Raw genomic sequence first — 21,443 nt, forward strand, 5'->3', positions numbered from 1 at the left:
AAAAAGGCTGAGCAAGTTAGTCTGGATCCAGAGAAAGCGTACTTGAAGTTAGTTAAATACTTCATGGACATGGAAGACTTTTCTTGAGTCTCGTGTGAGTAAAAGAAGGATATTGTGTTTTGGGTTTTGTAACACAAGCTGCATTTACATTTCTGTTAGCCTACACATTGCTGTAAAGTGATAAAGGATAGTGCAGGGCTAAGAAAGGAGCCGGGAAGAGAGAAAGGGTTGAGTATAGCCCCATTAAGTGTAAATTGAACTGTTCATGGCAATTGAAGGTGTGAATTCTGAGATAAAGAATTAGAGAGGGGCAGATGAGTTGGGAATGGAAATGGTTTATGAATCATTGCCACAAGTATAATTGAAGCTAAAATTGTAACACCTATAAATAGCACTGTCAACCATGGGTTTCAACAGCATTGACTAAATGGACATATAAAAAAATGAGCTGCACTCATTTACACAATGATTGATCCTTCTTAATCTCATTCTGCTCACTGCTTTTCTAAAACTGAAAATTGTAGTTTAAATTAAGGTTCTCCTTTTTCTGCTTTAATCTGTTTTTCTATATGCAGTGTATATTTCTTTTTTTCTGAAGACTTAAGTTGATCTTCATGCCATTCCTTTAAAAATTTTTTAGAATTTTGAATATAACTTTGTTGATAAATTCTCTTTGAAGCATGTAACTAGAAGTAGTACATTTATTTTTATTCTTTCAACATGAAGTGTATTAAATTGACATTTGCCCCTGAATCCACCTGCTTGCAATTATCTTAAATCTTTTAATTGTTATTCATTAGTTTTGTGGTGTGATTTTTTTTTAAGGTGATAAAGGTGAATCCTGTGCCTTATGTGATAAAGTAGGACCTCCTGGACTTCCAGGACCACAGGGACCACCAGGGCCAGCAGGTAAAAACTCATTAACTACCTGAGAATTAACTACATAGGATAAAATCTAAAAATGCAGCATATATGATAAAATTAATTACTTTTTGTCCTACTAATCAAATTGTGAAACTAATGAAAGGAGCATGGAATATTCCTATTTTGGGCCTGATTCCATATTTCCGAAGTAATCAACAGTTACTAAGGGGGCAAAAATTGGCCTCAGGGAGGGTCTTTGCAAACTGTGGCCCAAATATTTTCGTAAAAGATTGTGAAAGTTAAAAATAATCTGGGAAGCATTTGCCCTGTGTTCCCAGGCTTGGCAGTAGCCCATACATACATTCCAAATCCTAGCATTAAATTCTGTGGCAAAAAAAATTAATTTTTCTGCAATCACATGGGAGAAATTCCACATGCAAACATGTTTGTTTGTTCTAGTGGCTGTTGAGAAAAAATAATACGGTTTAGGTAGTTTCAAGACTGCAGTGGGTACATGATAGGTCTAAGTAGTAAGGTGAATTCATTCCTAAGTTAGATGAATCATCAACTTCTGAATTTATGAATGCAGACACATATAGCACATGAGCACATGAATCCAGACAACCTCACTGACGCTAACAGCATTGTGTTGATGTAAGTGGGATGGAATGTGACACTTTGAGGAGGATCACAACGAATTCACATATAATGAGCTATTTGTAAATGCGTGTAATAAATTTAACTGTATTTTTGTCTCTGTGATAAGGTTTTCCAGGGCAAGCGGGTTTCAAGGGTGACAGAGGCTTACCTGGACTTGATGGCCTTCCAGGGGTACCTGTAAGTAATGCCTTGCCAAATGCCATATGTCCTATGAGACATGTAATTAGAAAAACGTGATCATCAGTGTGAAGGTATAATAGTTCTGTTTAAAAGCAGACCAGCACAGTGATGTGATAAAATTGAGGAACTATGCCTAGGAAAATAAAATAGGAGGCATGACTGAAGCTATAAGAGGAAAAAAGAGTGGTCCGAAATGGGTTATATTTCTGTGTTTGCCCATCCTATGAACTCAGCAGGACACATGACCTGGCTGACCAAGCTAAGCAGTGGAGTTGAGTACAAAGTAGGATTCTGCAGGAAACCAATGTAGGTCTGCCCTGTCCTTCTGATGAATCTTTGCAGTCATTCTTTGCTGTTATGTACATATATATTGAGAAACAGTGCCATCTAGTGTAGTGTAAGCAATGTAATATTTGCATGCGATATACTTCGGCATTTTGTCTGAGTTTTGGGAAATATGTGCAGTATGTTCCATAAAACTGATTTACTTTGGATGGAAGCTAAGTAGTTTTGAAGAAATAAAGGAAGTCTCTGAAAGTATCCTGACAATATGATCACTTGTAAATTACGTTGATGCAGCACAACAGGACTCTTAGTGAGGAAGGCCAAATATCAGAAGCATAGCACTTGTCTAAAATGTAACAGAAATTACTCCTAGATGAGCACTGTACTAGTACAACTACATTTGATCTTGTCAGAGTTCACTTGAGTGTCCCTACATACACTGTGGTATGCTGTCAAGACCTACCTTAGCATACACGTTCCTGTAGTATAATGTGGATTTTGGCACCATTCCTAATGTAAGTAAACTGAGTTTGTCAGAGTCTTCCCAGACTTGTTTTTCCAAAAGCTTTTTTCTTCTTCCAGCTGATCACTTTTGGGAATATAACTTCTCAGCGTTATTCATGTGCACTCGCTTTAACACATACAGGAGGTGCACAAGCTCCCTCTATCACTAGTGATAAGAGAGAAGCACCTTCAGAAGTTAAACCAACCCCTGCATGAATTCCTTCTTCAAGAAGTCTGTTTCTCTGCCTTGAGTATGAATAAAGCCTAGATGCTTGATTTCAGCCAATGAAAGTTAGCCAAGATGGAGTCCATTCTCTATTTCTACCATGATAAATAAGATGATGTTACTCAGTGACTGAATTTACTATAATATCAATGGGATCCTTGAAAGAAACAGTGGAGAAAAATGAAAGACATCCTAATTTTTTTTTTTTTTTTTTTTTTTTTTTGGTGTCTAGCATTTGTTCTCAGCACATGTTTTGCCACACCTTTATATTTTCCCTTTATTGCCTTTTAAGTTCTGTTCATGTCTTTCATCAGACAAGGACTGGCTGCTGTTCTGAATTCTTTTAAGCTTGTTTTGCTCCACAAAGTTCAGCCAGGTGGTGATCCAGCATATAGTTTAGCTTGGAAAAACTGCATAGAGACCAGCCTCGCAAACTCACATTGCTTAGAGACATACCAGAGCCAGATTCTGATCCAAGTCCCACCAAAGCTAATGGAAAGATCACCTTTGACTGTGTTCTGATTCAGGTTTAAGTGGAGGGTACACATCAGTCATCATCAGTGGACATTGCCCATGAAGTTTGTGCTTTACTACCCTAGTGAGTAGCTCTGATTCACTTGAAATTAGAGAGACTGTTTCTATGAGAAAAGTTCATCTAAGTCCTAGAAAACATTTAGGGAAAAATTTGAATTCTGGAAATCCTATAGGTATATTATTAGGTAGGTAATTTCTTCCAGGGATGCTTAGAAAACTCTTTTCTGAGCACGTGCATAGTATTTTGATTGTACCTACTGACTGTGATTGTTAATTTTACGAAATTGATGAATGTTAGTAGTGAAGGGAAATGTGGGTTTGTGTCAGCTAAATGTCAGAAATAAACTACCCAGGGAGAAACTTTCATCCTTCAGTCAACCTTAGCTCTTGTGCAAATAGTGTTTGAGTTTTGTGTAGGGCAATCAATTTAATTTCATAGATAATCTATTCATTTGATGATTAGTTAATTTAAAAGGTTCTGAAAGAAAGAAAATATTGGAGGGCTTGTATAAGAAATTTAAACCTCTAAGTTTGGCTGAGTTTGCATACTGGAAGTTTGTTATTTTCTTGTATTAGTACTACTTCTGCTGGTATTGTAAATTATCATGGAAATGTAGAGGTACATTTTTTGCATTTGTATCAGGGAAGTAGGTTCCACAGTGTTACGGAATTCAGCATCTGAAGGTTGGGACAGACACTTCAACTCTGAAAATGCCTTTTTAAAAAGCCTCACTTATGTTGATACTGATATTGTATAAATATGCATAAGTGAAATCCAGTATGAAAATTCAGAGTATTTTTTTGGTATCTTGGCCTGCAGGTCTTGTGTAAGTGGTGTCAGTTTATATGTACATTCTAAAATGTGGTATGATAAATGACAAAATGGTCAAGACAAGATTTGCACTAATTTCTTATTCACACTGCTGTGTCCTAGATTATATTCTCATTTGGCCTTCTCAATTGAAAATTTAATGGTTTGTATGATTTGGATCTACTCTTTAATTTCTAAATATTTGTTTTCTTTTGCATCAGTTGAAGGGTTGATAGGGCAACTGATGACATCTGACTTTATGAAATTTCAGGGCCCCCCCGGCACTCCAGGACTTATGGGCAGCCCTGGGGCAAAAGGAGAACCAGGAGATTTTTCTTATGATTCTATCCTGAAAGGTGAAAAGGGAGATCCTGGTTTCCCAGGACAACCAGGTATTCCTGGAAGAGAAGGTTTACCAGGAAAAGATGGATTGCCAGGTCTCCAGGGTCCGAAAGGAGCACCGGTATGTGTGTTTATTTATGTTTATATACTGTCCTATGCATTATGTCTTTCAGATCAAAATTCACATGTTTTTATGCCCTATACATGCTTTATGTTTGTTTGCCCCATTTATTGTTGCACATCATGTCCTTATCTTGAGTAGTTCATTCTTTCTCAGAGGGAGACTCCATTTTCCCTGGAACTAGTGGGGAAGAAGGTCTTTCAACAACAGACTATTTTAGATTTTGACCCTTTTTTGCATGTCATACAAATAAGTGATCTGACTCAGATGTATTCAGCATGGGGTTGCTACTTTCAGGACTGTAGAGCAAGGGTACTTCCTCCACAATGTTGTGGGCATAGATGATAGTTCTGTTCCATTCTCCCTTCTCACAGCTTAATAGAGAGAACTAATGAGGATGATTTAGCTGATACCTGGAGATGATTGAAGGAATGCAGTTATCCAAGTGGAGATTGTTAAGGCAGAGTTCAACTCTGTTGTAGCATACTTCCCTTCTTGTGGAAACTAGTGCTTCAAAGTCTTGCAGCAGATGCAGATGTGGAGCTGAAGATGGAGGTCCATATGCTCTCGGATCTATCACTGGGAACATAGCCTCCATGGTCCAATTAGTTGCATGGCATACTAGGTATAATTTCCATGTGGAACCTAGTTTCCATTGAACTCAGTGATAGAAAATCCACTTTCTTTAGTATTACAGATACATGTGCTAAATCCAAGTTACAGAATATTCAGAGAGGATGATGTGTTCCGTCTTGCCAATCAATCAAACAAAAAGTACACTTATACTTTCCTAAAATCAGGGTACAGCTGGCTTGAAAGGAGAACGTGGTCCCCCTGGCCAACCTGGATTCCCTGGAGTACGTGGTGAAAGAGGTTTTCCTGGCCCTCCTGGGATAGGCGCTGCAGGGTTACCTGGTGACAAAGGAGACAGAGGCTTTGCTGGAACCCCAGGTTTACCAGGCCTTCCAGGTAATCCTATAACATGCTTTAAAAAAACCCCAAACAAATAAACTCAAACAAACAAACCCCAAAACCACCAGTTGTGCCCTTTGAGTGATACAACCTGCAGGACCACCAGCATTTAAGACTGAAATAAAAAAAACTTTTTAACTTAAATTAGTGTTTGCTTTCAGCAGTATAATTGCTGATCTTTGAGAACAGGTTTCTTGAAGAATATTTTTAGGCCAAATGGAATGGTTTAGCTTCATCTTAATTTTCTATGACTCCTCTACAAAAAAACTTCCTGATAAGACAGTTGTAATGGTGTGGATGGATTAATATTGCTGGCTAGGTGAAACTCCCATGTTTAACTTCATCAGTTCCTGTAGTTAATCTTTACATTACGTCTTTACATCTTTACATTCACAGGAGCAAAAGGCGAAGCAGGGCGAACTGTAACGCTCCCCGGACCTCCTGGTGCAGATGGCCTTCCTGGGCCACCTGGTTTCCCTGGACCCCAAGGTACAGTAGCCTGTTAATCTTTGATGATCATAATGGCTCTGTTCCTGAGAAGCTGGCCTTTGTATTAACGTTTGTCTTGTTTTCACTTGCAAAGGTGACAAAGGGGATCCTGGGCTTCCAGGTAGACCTGGCCTGCCAGGAGAAAAAGGTGCTGTTGGGCAGCCAGGTATAGGGTTCCCTGGACCTCCAGGACCCAAAGGTAAGATAAAGTTATCCATCTAACACTGCTGATATAACTGGAGTGTGGATGGAGGCATGCACTATCATCCAGCCACGGCTGCATGAGATCTGGGAGGTGCAGCTAAAGAACCTTCGTTATGGAAGTCCACAAACGCCACAATAAGCATACTTTCAACATACGCTTGCTTTGCTTTGTGCAGTGATGTGCAGATACAGTGTCAAGGCTACTTCCAGAATAGAAAGTGATATAGTGCAACATCTTACCTTGCAGCAACTGAGGTTGCTGAGAGATGAGATGAGAAATGAAGCACCATGTGTAGTTGGTCAAAAAAACATGCTGATATAACTAACATTTTTGAGCCAGAGATAACTCTGCTGTGTCCGAGGTGGCTGAGAGTGGTTTGGTTAGAATATCAGCTTATTCAGCATAATTTTAATCTTCCCTGCATGGCCATTTTCAGAGTATGCATATAGCTTAGAGAGAGTCTAAATGTTTTGTATTTTGGGGAGATGTACTTAATAGTACTGTTGCTAATTTAGAACTGGATGACTGGGTGACATGCTTTAGTGTGACGGAGTCTTGGGTGACATGATTTAGTGTGTAGTGTCCCTGCCCATGGTGGGGGGGTTGGAGCTAGGTGATCTTTATGTCCTTTCCAACCATAACTATTCTATGATTCTATGACTGAGCTTTCAGGAGCCACCTAAATCCCCAAAGTTCTTGTTTGTTTTCATTATTATTTCATTTATTTGACTCCACACACCAATGAACTGGGAGGATCAAGAAGACATAACAAGGAAAAAAAGCAAATTTTTACCCATGACCACCTCCAGTTCTTCCAAGATTGGTATGGAATGAGCCTGAAGAGAAGAGACCTGTTGCATCTGGAAAGGGATTGCTGAATGCTCTTTAATGCCAGTAAGAAGGGCATGGCATATCAAACACATTTCCTTCAAGGACCCTTCCTTGAATTCAGCTCTACCTATTGCCTTTGCTGGGGCTTAGCCTAAAAGCTGTATTTTCCACTCCCCAAGACCTTTGCCTGGGAAAGAAGCTTCATCTCAGTTTATTGAGCATGTACTGGTGTTGAGTGAATGGAGGATGTGAATAGTTCCATTAGAGGCTTGAAGAAACAGCAGAGGACACTTACAGGCAGAGACAGTAACGATGTGAGTTTTGGTTTGTTTTGTTTTATAGGTTTCCAAGGTCAGCCTGGCTCGCCTGGTCTTCCGGGGACTCCAGGAACCCCTGGCCTGGATGGCTTGCCAGGTGTACCAGGTTTACAAGGTCAAAAAGTAGGTGTCAGCTACTGGTACTGCTATTTGTGACTGTCCGTGCTAAAAAGAATGTGTGTAAAGATCCTACTCTTAAAAAAAAAAACAACCCAAAGCTGGCCAAACTGTCCTTCTTATGTTTCCTACTATGCACACAAAGGGACAGAGTAGATGGATGAATGCTTGACATTAACACTAAGGGGCTTACAGCTCTCCCCTGAAGTCATTTATAGTGATTTAGTAGCCTCTGAGTGATTTAAATTGTCAGTGAATGAATTCTTGGTTTTGATGTGTTGATTCCTAATGTGTTGTGTTTCTTTGGCTAGGGTGAACCTGGTGTAGGTATCCCTGGCCCTAAGGGATTGCCAGGCCCTCCAGGCCCAGCTGGCATCCCTGGAGAAAAGGGAAGTCCAGGACTGCCTGGTTTACGTGGCGAGCAAGGTTTTCCAGGCATACCTGGACAGCAAGGATTCAGAGGTAACATTGCCAGAAATATATTCAGATCTGTATTTGTATTTCTTTTAAACTTACTCCCTCATAGATGCAGCAAAAAGCCTATTCACCACTGAGATATCCTGCTGGTATCTGCCTTTTTTCTTCTCCTTATTTTGTCCTACCAACCACCACTAACAAATGCCAGCAGCAGAGAGCCTTTCCTCCAAGCAAAGGCAAGGAGGCATTATAGGCTCGAATGATGCCCTGTTGGCCAAGTACTTCCAAACACCTTGTCTAGCATCTTCAGCACAAAGATTTCAAATGACATCGGAGGACACTTGATCTCTGTCTCTGTCTCCCCACAGGCGACCCTGGCCTCCCAGGACTGCAAGGCTTGCAGGGCCCTCCGGGCGCACCAGGGCTGGGCCCGCAGGGATCACCGGGACCTGCTGGGCAGCCAGGACCACAGGGACCACCAGGTGAGAGAAAAATACTCTACTTAGGAGTGGACTTTTGGTATAAGTAGATATTGGTGTTGACAATGTTCACAAGCGTTGCTTGTGAACCGTTTTGTGGTGTGAGGTTGGTGGGCTGCTTCTATTTGGTCCAAAATACAGGGCGAGGCCTCCAGGAAGCACTCGCCATTTTGTTTGGTCTCCTCAGGTCATTGGTAGGTAATATATATACAGTTAGAAAATGAGGACTATTTCTGCTGTCTGCCTTTGGGTCTTCATTCTTCATGCTATGTAATTCCTGAACCGCAGGTGGACATTATCAGATATTCTTGTTAACCATGTTCACCATGCTCTGTTAAGGACTAATCCTGTATCTGCTTTTTTTCCTAGGGTTTCCTGGAATAAAAGGAGAAAGGGGCTTCCCTGGTATCCCAGGTCTAGATATGCCAGGACCAAAAGGGGATAAAGGTAGCCCTGGCCAGCCTGGAGTACCGGGGTCTGTGGGGTTACCCGGCCTGCCAGGTCCACAGGGGGCCGTTGGACTGAAAGGATCAGCAGGTAAACAACTTTTCCCTCAGAAACCATCATCTTTGACTACTCTTTTATTAAGTTTTAAGATCATGCCCTTTCACTCAGTCAGGAATTGATCTGTCAAAGAGCTCAAGCTTGGGAAAGCACACAGGCTTACGTCAGTAAAGCAGCTCTGTGCACATGTAATTGAACTGCTATTCAAGTCCTTTGGTGGGTCAAATCCAGTGACTTGAGGGACTAGTTTTTAGCCTATAATAATGAAAGAGGATTATTCTGCACAGTTTCAGTGACAGAATGAGGTTTTAATAAATGCCTTTCTTAATGACAGCATTGTTTACTGTAATCGGAAGTTTTAAGAATCTATCAAAAAACCATTGCAAACAGTTTTGTTCTGGTTTTCATAACACTATTTTTTACTGTTGTTTTCTCTATTAGGCTGTTTTAAATCATCTTCTTTGTTCCATTTTTCCTTAAGTAGTACAATTCCTAATATGATAGAGAGTAAATGATTCTGTTTTGTGTATTTCTTTACACTGCTTGCTTTGTTTCTGTTATTCACGCTTTCACTTCGGTTTCAGGAGCCAAAGGAGAAATGGGAGTTATGGGAACTCCTGGATTGCCGGGAACTCCTGGACCAGTTGGAGATCGAGGGTTGCCTGGTGAAAAAGGTAAGAGAGATTTTCTAAAAATCAAAACTGTAAAATCCAATTCTCTTGGCAGAAGGCAAGTCTGGAAATCACCAAATTGAGTGTGCTTGGCCTAAGAAATGTTTACATCAAGTAACTTCCCTGTAAGTTAGACATAGTGTAATTTAGAAAGCCGTATCCTAGAAGCAGTCATGTATTTGAGCACTGAGCCATGATTTTTGATCCATTCTTCAACAATGTAAGGGTTTGCTAGGTGCTACAGATATTACTCCAAGGAAAGCACTGTGTTTGAAATTATAAAAAGCCAGAAGGAAAGTCTTATTTAAATTCTTCAAATAATCACAGAATCATGGAATGGTTTGGGTTGGAAGGGACCTTAAAGATCATCTAGCTCCAACCCTCCTGCCACAGGTAGGGACACCTTCCACTAGACCAGGTTACTCAAAGCCCTGTCCAGCCTGGCCTTGAACACTCCCAGGGATGAGGCAGCCACAGCTTCTCTGGGCAACCTGTTCCAGTGCGTTTATCACCCTTGTAGTGAAGAATTTTTTCCTAATGTCTAATCTAAATCTCCCTTCTCTCAGCTTAAAGCCATTTCCCTCATCTTGTCAGTACATGCCTTTGTAAAATGTTCCTCTCCAGATTTCCTGTAGGGCTCCTTTAGGTACTGTAAGACTGTATTACTGCCAAACTCCTACCCCTGTTGTTTTCAGAGTCTAAAATTAGTGACTGTGAGGCAGGAAAAAATATGTCAACTTTTTGACAGAGCTGTTGTGAAGTCCTGGTATAAAACTCATGATATTAGATAAAGGAGATGTTCCAAAGCATGGTATTTGGTGCTCAAAATCTGAATGAATAGCTAATTTCATTTGTTCATGTTTACTGAATATTTTATTAATTATAAGTTTATATGCCACTATAATATTCTGTGCTATCCCTTTATAGGTAGCCAAGGTTTCAAAGGTGTAGTTGGACCACAGGGTGATCCTGGTGTCAAAGGAGATAAAGGTGAAGCCGGTCTCCCAGGAAAACCTGGAACAATGGACACCATGGATATGGTTAGTCTCAAAGGCCAAAAGGGAGATCAAGGAGAAAAAGGTAACTTTAGTTTCTAACTGTGGATAAGTGTAATCAACACTATATACAGTTAAGCAACAATGCTTTGAGTTCAGTTGTATCTTAGTTTTTGAAATAAGATTAAAGTATTTCACACAGCAGATGCAGATACATTTCTGGTATCTTTCAACTCCATAGAAATGAAGATTAATCACAGATAGAGAAAGGGTTTTGGTTGGATGGAAGAAGTTCCATTTGGCCTTGTAAAGTCCATTTTACCTCTTTCATCTGAATACTCTCAAAAGAAAGGAAAATTTAAAAGTAGAAACTAGTGCTTATCAGAAGAGAAAAGCTGTCTTTCATGTAAACATATAGTGGAAACACTGTTGTGGCCATGAAGACCAACTGATACTGTAAGAAAAAATGGGTTGCCTTTTTTGGCACACCTGTTTTTTGTGACCTCAAGAAATTTCAGGGAAGACACATCGTATGCCACCAATACTGAAAGATAAACTATATCACTTTAGAAACATCTGGAAATGTGCAGGAGAAAGACAATCAACTTTCTATTTAGAAACTTAATGGTGGTAGAGGTATTAGGGGTTTTTAAACGATGCATTCTTCTTGGACTTTTATTCTCAGCATTACATGAAAATTTAGTTGTTTAAGATAATTTTCTCTCTTGTTTTTCCTTTCAAAAAAAAAATAGTGTATATTTTATATATTTTTATTATTTGTCCCCTTTATGTTGTCATTTACTTTTTATTAAAAAAATCCCATAAGAGTTTTTAAATAAATGATAACTGTTTAGTTAAAATAGAAGTGTAGGGCTTAGAAGGGAGCTACTGACATTACGTAGTTTTCCATTCTCCTCAACCAGATCCTTCAGTCTTTCATTGTAATTGATGTTTTCTGAAATCATTATCATTCTTGTTACCCTTTCTGACTTCTCCCCAGTTTGGCTGCATCCTTGTTAGAGTGCACTTTGCTAAAAAAGTGAAGTACTTCAATTTGGGTCATGCTAGAATTAAATTTCCCTTTCTTGAAACAACAGCAAACTCAGTTTGTGATTAGTTATTATCCTTAGTCCTTTACTTCTTGACTGGTGCCTACGCAATTGTTTTTTATTTCGATGCATGCTTTTGACTTCTTATCACATATGTGGTGTATTGCATTTTTTGAATTTCATGATGTTGATTTCAACCTTTACTCCAACTCTTCTGCAGTCTAATTCTGTTCTCTTTTTAAGGCTTTCCAGTTTAGTGTCATCTGTACATTTCATCAATTTATTCTCCGTTGAGCCCAGGACAAAGCACTTGAGACTCCTTTTCAGTTTGGCAGTGATTCACCAATAACTGTGCTATGCTATATCTAACTGTGGGAACAGGATGGTTTCCTAGGCTATGTACCTTTTATGACTATGTCCTGACTACTTGTCAGAATGAGACCTGGGCTTATGTGTCCTGGTTGAGTCTCAGAGAAGCCTAGGCATGTGGATAGGAAGTGTCTTCCAGCTTGAAAACCCTTGGACTGCAAGGGAGGGCAGGAGCAAGTGTGGACTGCATCTGTCTCTAAGCTAAGGTGCAGCTTCTAAGAGTATATGATGAGGCTCCCAGCCTATAAAGATTTCACCTAGATTAATTTTCTCATTTGTTCCTGATCTTAATATGTATGGTTGTATGAAAAACTTTACACCAAATCCGCATAGGTTGTTTTTCATTACTTTCTTATCTACTGCTGAAGGTTGACTGATTGATAATTAGTTTTATTTTCTTTCCAGAAATCCAAATTAGGTGCACAGGTTACATGCATGTAAAGAAGCCTTTGCTGAGGAATTCAAATGCTTGATTTCTTTGGTTTCTAACTTCATCTCTCCATCACTAATAATGAATGCTTGCTAACATCTATGCTGTACCTTTTCCTGGCCACACAAAGTCTGGAGATTGGCCTGGAAGTTTAGGTTCCAAGCAGATCCCAGCCTTCAATTTTTGCTGTTATTCTGCCAATCTCATCTTCTTCAACCCAAAGATATTTAGTACCAGTAGAGAAGAATAATCTAGTTATTCTCTATAATTTTATGATCTGCCTTCATCTCTCTAGGCATGATATCACAGTAATGCTTTAAAAAGCTTCTAAAATACTAACTATGCAGAAAAGACACAGTATTTTTATGGAAGATGATCAGTGATGTTTAATGAAAGAAAGAAAAGAGTTTTGGACATCTTGGGACCTTTTGAATTAAATCTGCTTCCTTAAAAATATTCGATGAACTATTTTCAGTAACCTATTGCTCTCTACCTATATGTGGCACTAACAGAAAGGATTATGACCAAAAAACATGGACCTTGAACTTAGATAAGAGGCATACTACAGAATAAGAGGTGAAGCTTTCTGGAATGATGAAGATGCTTTAACATTAGATAGAACTGAGGGAACAGCAAATTTCTGGCTGTGAAGTGGTTGTTTGCATGTACCTTTTTCAACAGCAGAACAATCAAATCAATGATTTCTGTTAACACCTGAGTCTGGCACTTCTGAAATAACTCATTAATCTAACTCAAACGCATGTTCAATTGCAATTTCATTTAAAGACGTAACTTGCCTTGTAATTTGCACAGACACATATAAAATTGTAATCATTTACCACCTTTCCTCAGCACTGGTTTAGTAACTGGAAAGTTGTGTTTTACTCAACTGTGACTTTACTGTACAATGTATTAAGCTTGAATTCAGCCATTTCCTTATTCAGCAGAGAGAAGCAACAGTGATCAAAAAATAACTGGAAGGACTATTATATGGCATTACAGCAGATTTTGATAAAACTCATCTCACTGTGTTTGCTTTCTTGGTGTCAAGGGGACCATGGAGCAACAGGAGAAAAAGGGTTACGTGGAGAATATGGAGAACCAGGAATTCCAGGGAAAGATGGTGAACCTGGTACTCCAGGACAGCCAGGTATGTCTGAGGCTAGCAACAGAGAGACTGTTCATCAGGTGTTCTAAACCTCATTAATTAATGGGACTTTTAATTTCTCTGCTGTCCATAGGACCAAAAGGTGATCAGGGCCCCCCAGGATTCCCAGGAGATCCAGGAGTTCCAGGACAAAAAGGATCGGTTGGTGAAATGGGTTTGCCAGGTACTGACTGCTGGGAATTTCCTGCTATTGTTTTCCACAAATTGATATAGAACATTATGAGACCTGTATAGGATATTTGTTGGAGTAGATCTACTAAATGGTTGCACTGTTTGCAGTGTCTGAACTTTAGACTTTTGGGACACTGCTTTTTCAATCCTATTGTGATATACCAATAATAGCATGGTTTCCTAAGTTTCTACAGGAGAATCATTTAGCTGGATTTGTAGAATTTGTGTATTTGTTTCAGGCAGGCAGTTTTCCAAGTGATACCTGTTTTTTCTGTCTCTGTTTCTGCTAAGTATGTGAACTGCATTAAGCTTCATGTGTATTTACCACCTTCTAAAATGTTGGTGTGTTGCTGTGTGCTGCCTGTTAACTACAAACTGTAATGATCTAGGTCATTGTGAAGGGGATTGGTGAAGAATAGAATGAAGAAGAACCTATATCTCATCACGGAAACTTGTCTCTATTCAGATGGCCTTGTGCCTAGATATTTAGGAAATCAAAGGTAGAAGACTGAAATGGTAAAGTGGTACAGAAAAATTTGCTACAGCAGAGTCCCTTTCTCACTGTTGCCCTGTTATAAATTCTTCAAATCAACATAAAGTTTTATTCAAGTCTTACTTTTAGCAAGAGCTCTATTTACTCTGAATCCAAGATTATGACCTTCTCTTATGAGGAGAGCTTATCTTCCCATAAAAATTCCCATTTACTGATTGAATCTCAAAAGTTAATTTACTACCTATTTTTAGTGAGTTACATTGCTTTTCTACCTCTGAATAGCTAAGGCAACACTGAAAAATCATTGTCAACACTGCTAAGGTACCACTAGTTCTGATATACCCATTTTTCCTTTTCTCTTACTAGGAACACCTGGAGAAAAGGGTCTGCCAGGAGTACCAGGTTCACCAGGCACACCAGGGTTCCCTGGGCAAAAAGGTGAAAAAGGAGACAAAGGAGCACCAGGTTTTCCTGGAATTGGCTTTCCAGGGTCTCCTGGTGAAAAGGTATTTATACCCCTAAGGATTTAATAGTCTGTCTCAACCAAATACCTTATTTGAAAAGATGCTGTTGGTCTTTAAGCTATTTTATTGTATTTTCGATGTGCTTATTTAAATACCTGATGAGAAACTTGAAAGGTGTACATATGTGCAGCTTTAGGTGCATTCTGTTTGATGGGACCACTATCTCCGAGATTCTTACTTATTCTGTCTCTTTGGAATAGGCTAATTTACCGTGCTAGAAGTGTGGGTGAGGGCAAGAACTTTTTAGAAATGCTAAGTAAATAAAGTGAAAAGGGCTTTTTACAAACAGAGCAAATAACACTGAAATAGTATTTCTGTACTTTGACAAAAATAGTGGGAAGCTGAAAAGAACTCTAAAATGCTCAGATATTACTGAAGAGAGAACTGTATTAATACTGTCTCTAAAGTTAATCTCTAATACTGTTCTATAGGATTCTCATTTGTTTGACATTCTTTTTCCTAGCTATACAATGACGCTAATAATGAAATTACAAGTAATAATTGTAAAAATAAAACTAATCTGGTAGCAAACTTGCTGAAGACTTAAAGATTGTTTTGAACTGAACCCAGGACAATAAGCTAAGAGGCTAATTTGGAAGAGACTTTGTAAAAACTGTCATAAAAATTCACAGAAAACTGTTCATTTTCATGAGTAATATGTATGTATTAAGCAGTTGCTATAAAAGTCAGTAATTCTGATAGTGGAATCTCTTGCCAAATTTAATCCTAAATTACTTTGTTTCTAAATGGAAAAAAAATTCTTTATATGTCTGATGGTTCAGAGGGTTGACATATACCATTGCTAACAGAAAAAGCTGATTCATAATCAATGTGTGGATTTTATAATGTGTGTTGCTTCTTCTAGGGAGAACCAGGAAGAACAGGTAGTCCAGGTTTATCTGGAGATAAGGGTGAAAAGGGTAGTGCAGGAATTCCTGGAATGCCGGGTGCCCCAGGTCCCAAAGGATCCCCTGGCATAGCAGGATTTCCAGGCAAGTCTTTGTGCTTTAATAAAACATAAATTGCCAGGAAAAAATCATGTGAAACTTATATGAAATATCCTGCATATAAACCCATGTCTTCTTCCCTTCTTTAGGAAGCCCAGGCCGCCATGGAGAAAAGGGTGAAAAAGGACTTCCTGGTTTAGCTGGCATTCCAGGTTTAAAAGGAGAACCAGGTAAAAAGGAAATATAAAACATCAAATGCTACTTAAAGTATTGTTCACCTCCAGGTAGTGGCTAAAACAAATACGGTGACATCCTACATTTGTTTTAGCTCAGCTATTTCCTGCTACATTTGTTCATTTCATAAGCAAAAAAAGGCAGCGCTGTTTCCCAGCTAAATCTAAGTCAGTGTAGTGTGGGACTAATACTTCTTTTACACTGTTTATAGAAGAGATTTTACCACCTTCCACAACACAAGTTGTCGCTATAGCCATTATTTCTCTTGTTTCTGAGTTAATTTAAAAACAATAAAGTTGATCCATGGGCCTAAACCTCAATCACCACACTAACATCATTCAACAGATGTTAAAGAGGAATAAGTCCATTGCTGTTATGAATATAACAACATTTTTGAACTTGAAGTCTTCTGTTCTTAGTTTACTGGCTGCAGGACACATCATCTCATTGGGCAATGGGCTGTGCCATTCACAAGTCTTTGCTGGAGTTCCTGCACTTTAAAGTCACTGAAATTCATTATAATTAGCTATGTCAAAATTTTTCATACTTGAGATCTGTCTCACACTGATTTAATTCAGAAGTAACCTCAAAGAAAAGTCACAATGAAATCATCATGCAGCTTCTACTCGGTCTCTGTGGGAGCAAAAGAATAAGTGAAGCTTTTCTTTAGAGGAATAAAAGGTGTAATAGAAAGTCTGATGAAAGTGAAATAAAAATGGGAATATTTTTTTCAGGTGAACCTGGCCTTCCAGGTCCTGCTGGTTCCATTGGACAGAAGGGTGAGCCAGGTTATGATGGGATTCCAGGTGCAGCTGGTGCAAAGGGTGAACAAGGTACTGTGACTGTTGTGTTAAGTTTATGGGGTTTGAAAATGCACTGAGACAGGCTACACAAGAGTAGCTGGTAGACGGGTGTGCTGGGTTTGAGGTACTTCGAATGGAACCTTAGAAAATAAAGTTAGTATGCTGTCTTGCAAGTTACTATCATCTATCATTATAAAGGTGATCATTTAGATGAGCAACTGTGTTTAATCAGTGTAATCTTGTAAGAATTTATTTCACAAAAGCTGGCAATACCTCAAACAATTGGTATATTTTGGAATTCATTTCAGTCTGTAACTTTGCTGTGAAATAATGGAGCAGGCTTGCCTTTTCTTATGGTAGGGTTTTCAGTCATATGGGACCCATTTTCCTAGATACAATACCAATATATAACAAAGTCTCTGCACAGAAAAACTTTTGCATAAACCATTTATTTAGATTTTATACTTGCTTAATAAATTTTTGTTCATTACATGTTAAATTTAGGTCTATCCCATCTTCTAATTTTTTCTGCTTCTCTATTACAGGTGTTCCAGGTAGAGGACTTCCAGGATTTCCTGGTGCAAAGGGTGATAAAGGTAAAATATTTCTTTAAACAAGTAGCAAACCTCCCTCACAACGTAATATAAACATACTTCTGTAATTCAGACATACTTTCTACCTTATTCTTTCACATGCTGTACCTTTTCAGAGCAGGCAGAAACTCTGAGAGGTTTAAATACTTTCTGTTACAGTGACAGCTTCTTGGACATGAGTTAGCTATGCCCTAAAATAGGTAATTATTCATAGTGTGGAATTTACTGCAAGCTGTGCTGTGATGAGGTAATATAAATAACTCATGTATTTGTGTGCTGTGCTTTTGACTCCAACTATTCCTTGTTTTGTACTAATTTTGCAAGAATCAAAGTCTAGTGAGGCTTTCTGCACCAGACAGCTAAAGACAATAGTTTCATGGCCAGGATACTGCAGTGATTTTTTTACCTGAGTCTGTAGTGCAGCCCACATGCTATTTTATTCATTGCTAAAACTGTTATTCTGTGTAGCTTGGTATAGCATGTCTAAGCTATGCACAGGAGCATGGTGCAGAGGTGCAAAATGTAGCAGAGACTTGATGAGATCTTCCTGAAAATGGACAATTTCAAGACTACTTGTGGTCTTTGCAAAGAGTGTCACTACACTGTGATGTGAAAACAGCTTGATTGGCTTGAGTTAGTGTTTGTTCAAGGTGTCTGTAATGCACCATGCTCCATTTGATGAAATAAGTATGTCCTAGACACTGGGCTGCAATATCAGAAGAAACTGTTTGAAAAAATATCAAGCTGCTACTGATAAAGGAAACTGTGTACAATTAAAGAGTTTTCAATTTTTAAAATCCGGGAACCAAAAAGATTCAACTGGCCCATCTATGAAATAAACATGACATGGCAGATTTTTAATAACTTACATAGGTTGAAATTCAAATGCTCACTCATTCTTCCTATAAATACAGGAAATTTGTGTGGACAATCAGAAGTGGTAAACCAGAATTTTAATTACCATCTTAGAGCAATTGACAGCCATTAATTACTGAGAAAGCCTGATATTAGAGAACTTACTTAATAAGTAGATTTTCTAATCATGGCTCAGTAAGGCATGTGCAATGCTAGATTATAAGAGCACTTTTCTCACCTTATCCATCTCATTTTGTCAGCACAGCTCATTTAAAAATATCTGGGTTTAGAGTAAATAGATATCCAGCTGCCATCATTTGTGTTCCAAATGTGTTGTACTTGAAAAGGAGTAAGTCCAGGATTTAAAGTCCCTGTTCAGTTTAGGCAAAAAAACAGGGATATTGTTCTCTATAAATTTTATTTCTCTCATTATTGTATTTATACCAGCTAATCTATATTCTTCTTAATCGTGGACTGAATTGCAAATGTTAACTAACCATTTGTACAAGCCTTAAAGTAAGTACTATGTGTCTAAATCTAGATGTTAGTAAAGAGAACATTCCATTTTCCTCCAGGAGCAAGTCCTTTTGTGCTTAGTCAAGGAAACATCCGTTAATCAGCTATGACAATAATAATTGTAATGGAGTAAGGGTTTGAGGGCTTTATATTCCTATTGGAAAGACTGATAGAGAGATGGTGAATGTTTATCTATTTTTAGAGTGGTTTAAAATAGCCAGTGATCAGTTTAGCTAAGAAAAGATGTCAGTCAGACTAGTCTTCTCCTTATACTTTATGTCATAATGTGGAAAATAATTTTCTAAAGTTTTGCATTTTTATACAAATGTATAAAGGCAAGGTCAATATTTTCTTAAGGAATAAAGCTTACTGTGAGTTGATAATAAGGCAGAAGATTTCAGTAATTGTGATCCTTTCTCTAATCATGTTTTATTTGTGGGTTGTTTGGGCTTTTTTTCAAATCTTAGGTGCAAAAGGTGATGTGGGCTTTCCAGGATCCCCAGGAAGTCCGGGGATCCCAGGCCTGAAAGGAGAACCAGGATATGCTGGTCCACCAGGCCCTAAGGGCAGCCAAGGTTTTCCTGGACTACCAGGAAGTGCAATTGAGGGCCCTAAAGGAGACAGAGGACCCCAAGGCCAACCTGGCCTTCCAGGTAGTTCTTTTATCTTTGGTATTAATGTACTGCTGTTAATCAAAGCTCAACTAATTAATTAATGATATAATAAATATTGCATATACTTGTTATATCCTCTTCTCACAGGTCGGAGAAAAGCTCCCCTTCGTATTGGCATTATGTCCTAGAACAGGCTGATTTCATGTCCTTAGGCAGTTGGTTTTGTCCAGAAGTCTTTCTAATGCTGAGAAGAGTGCCTCTCATTTCCATGTTTCCCTCTGGGCTTTATTTACTGTTTTAAGGCTTCCATAGCTATATGTTCCTATATCCTGGAGTGTTAATGTGTTTAAAAACAGCCCAGTGTGGCCTTATCTTGACAGTGAATGGCTCTGTGCTAGAGGATAAGGAGGAGAGTAGAGAAGAGCTGCAGTAGGTCTCTGCCACTTTCATACGTGAGAATATACCATCTGTTTTGCACATACAGAAAACTCTCAAGTATTTTCTGTCAGCCACAGGCTGATAAATGATGGGATGGGGAGTCATATGGACATCACTGCAACAGATTCTCCTTCTTATTTTCCTGAAATGTTGTCATGATAATTACTTTGATTCTGCCCATCTGTAGATTGAGACAGTCCTTCATCAGGTACTGCTCTGAATGAATTTTGCCACTAAATAGTCACTTCTTCTGGTTTGTAGGTTTACCAGGTCCAACAGGACCACCAGGACCCCCAGGTCTGAAAGGGGCCAAAGGAGAGCAGGGGAGCAATGGCTGGCCTGGGACTCCTGGGAGTCCAGGAGTCAAAGGTGATCCGGGGTTCCAGGGATTGCCAGTAAGTTACTTTCAGTACACTCCAGATTTTCTGAAGTGTGGTTCTTGTAATTAATGGATCTATTACTCATAGATGTTTCAAGTTCAAAATAACGATACTTTATGCTTAAAGTGCCTTTGGGACTCCCTGCTGACGATGTAAAGTCAGTTTGAAAACATTTCAATTCTCTCCTTTTAAAGGCTGCTTACCAATAAGCCCTAGTGAGCTAATGAACTTCATAGAAATTTATAGATAGTGAGTGGTAACATACAACACCCAGAATGTAATTTATAGTGTATTAAGAGTACAGGATGGCTGCAGCACATCCATAAATCCTGCAAATGCATTAGTAGTTAATTTTAAAGGTTACATATTTCACGATAAATTGCCTTCTGAAAATACCTGAATTGTTTGGTTTTGTTATGAAACCTTTCAAATAAAGTGCACTTTCAGTACTGTCAGTGATTGAAATATAGCTGTTGATTTAGAAATACAAACAGGCAATGCTATTAATACATTGTTGGTATATATTATTCATTTTCCCTAGTGTAAACTAGTCCCTTTGGTGTATATTAGGGAAAATAAAGTAGAATAGGACAGTTACCTAGAATAGTTGGTCTTCTATACTCTTTCACTCAGACTGTCTGATGCCTTTTTCCACGCTGAAAAATATGGCCTGTATTTTAACTTTTAATTTCCTCTTTCCTACTAAGAAAATAATAATAATAAAATTTATAGAAGAAGGAATAAGAAAGTAGGCAGATATGACTCAACAATTCCTGGCATACAAGGAGAAGGAAGACTCAGGAATAAGGTCCTGATGTGAAAAGCAAAATACTGATAATGGCCTTGAAATGCCAACATTATTCTTGATAATGCAAAGATCTGCTACATCCTTTTCTGCATCCAGGATTCACTTTGCAGAGACATTAAGGATTTGATTCAGTGTTCTAACACTAGGTCTTGGCTTTACGTTTTTATCTTTGAGACCATACCATACCAGCTTTCAAGGTAGTAAATTTCAAAATAACATTCCAGTATATTTCCACTGTTTTAAGAATTTGCAGTGCTTCTGCAGAGAGCCAAGTTTCTATGTGCCAGAAAATTCTTAAGTTTTCATGGGTTGTTATACCAGTCCAAGACTGTTTGTTTCTGAAGAATGGGAAATGCCAAAGGATTTTGATTCTGTGCTTTCAGTCAGAAGAAAATACTTTACTATCTGTGTGCCACAATGTATTGGGTTGTTAAGTCACTGTGAAATTCTCCAGTGAGAGTTATTTCAATGTTAAACTTCCTCTAGTGATACATACTAAGATGGGTTTCTAATGTCTTCATGCTCCC

At 38.6% G+C, this 21,443-nt stretch overlaps 1 protein-coding gene across 1 annotated transcript in view; it reads left to right on the forward strand.

Moving 5' to 3' along the window:
• Positions 1-21,443, forward strand: part of COL4A1 (collagen type IV alpha 1 chain) — a gene marked incomplete at its 3' end in the record, with an annotated part of 122,662 nt that overhangs the window by 86,975 nt on the left and 14,244 nt on the right. The window contains exons 23-43 of the mRNA XM_080612875.1: positions 826-909; positions 1,631-1,701; positions 4,336-4,527; positions 5,328-5,496; positions 5,896-5,988; positions 6,083-6,187; positions 7,367-7,464; positions 7,770-7,920; positions 8,244-8,357; positions 8,724-8,891; positions 9,443-9,532; positions 10,457-10,609; positions 13,424-13,522; positions 13,614-13,703; positions 14,571-14,710; positions 15,594-15,724; positions 15,829-15,905; positions 16,644-16,742; positions 17,258-17,308; positions 19,144-19,329; positions 19,990-20,123. Coding sequence (XP_080469001.1) covers positions 826-909; positions 1,631-1,701; positions 4,336-4,527; positions 5,328-5,496; positions 5,896-5,988; positions 6,083-6,187; positions 7,367-7,464; positions 7,770-7,920; positions 8,244-8,357; positions 8,724-8,891; positions 9,443-9,532; positions 10,457-10,609; positions 13,424-13,522; positions 13,614-13,703; positions 14,571-14,710; positions 15,594-15,724; positions 15,829-15,905; positions 16,644-16,742; positions 17,258-17,308; positions 19,144-19,329; positions 19,990-20,123 — 2,495 coding nt within the window. The remainder of the gene's footprint in view (positions 1-825; positions 910-1,630; positions 1,702-4,335; positions 4,528-5,327; positions 5,497-5,895; positions 5,989-6,082; positions 6,188-7,366; positions 7,465-7,769; positions 7,921-8,243; positions 8,358-8,723; positions 8,892-9,442; positions 9,533-10,456; positions 10,610-13,423; positions 13,523-13,613; positions 13,704-14,570; positions 14,711-15,593; positions 15,725-15,828; positions 15,906-16,643; positions 16,743-17,257; positions 17,309-19,143; positions 19,330-19,989; positions 20,124-21,443) is intronic.

This window comes from Psittacula echo, assembly GCF_963264785.1.
Source record: "Psittacula echo genome assembly, chromosome: 3".
Lineage (NCBI taxonomy): Eukaryota > Metazoa > Chordata > Aves > Psittaciformes > Psittacidae > Psittacula > Psittacula echo.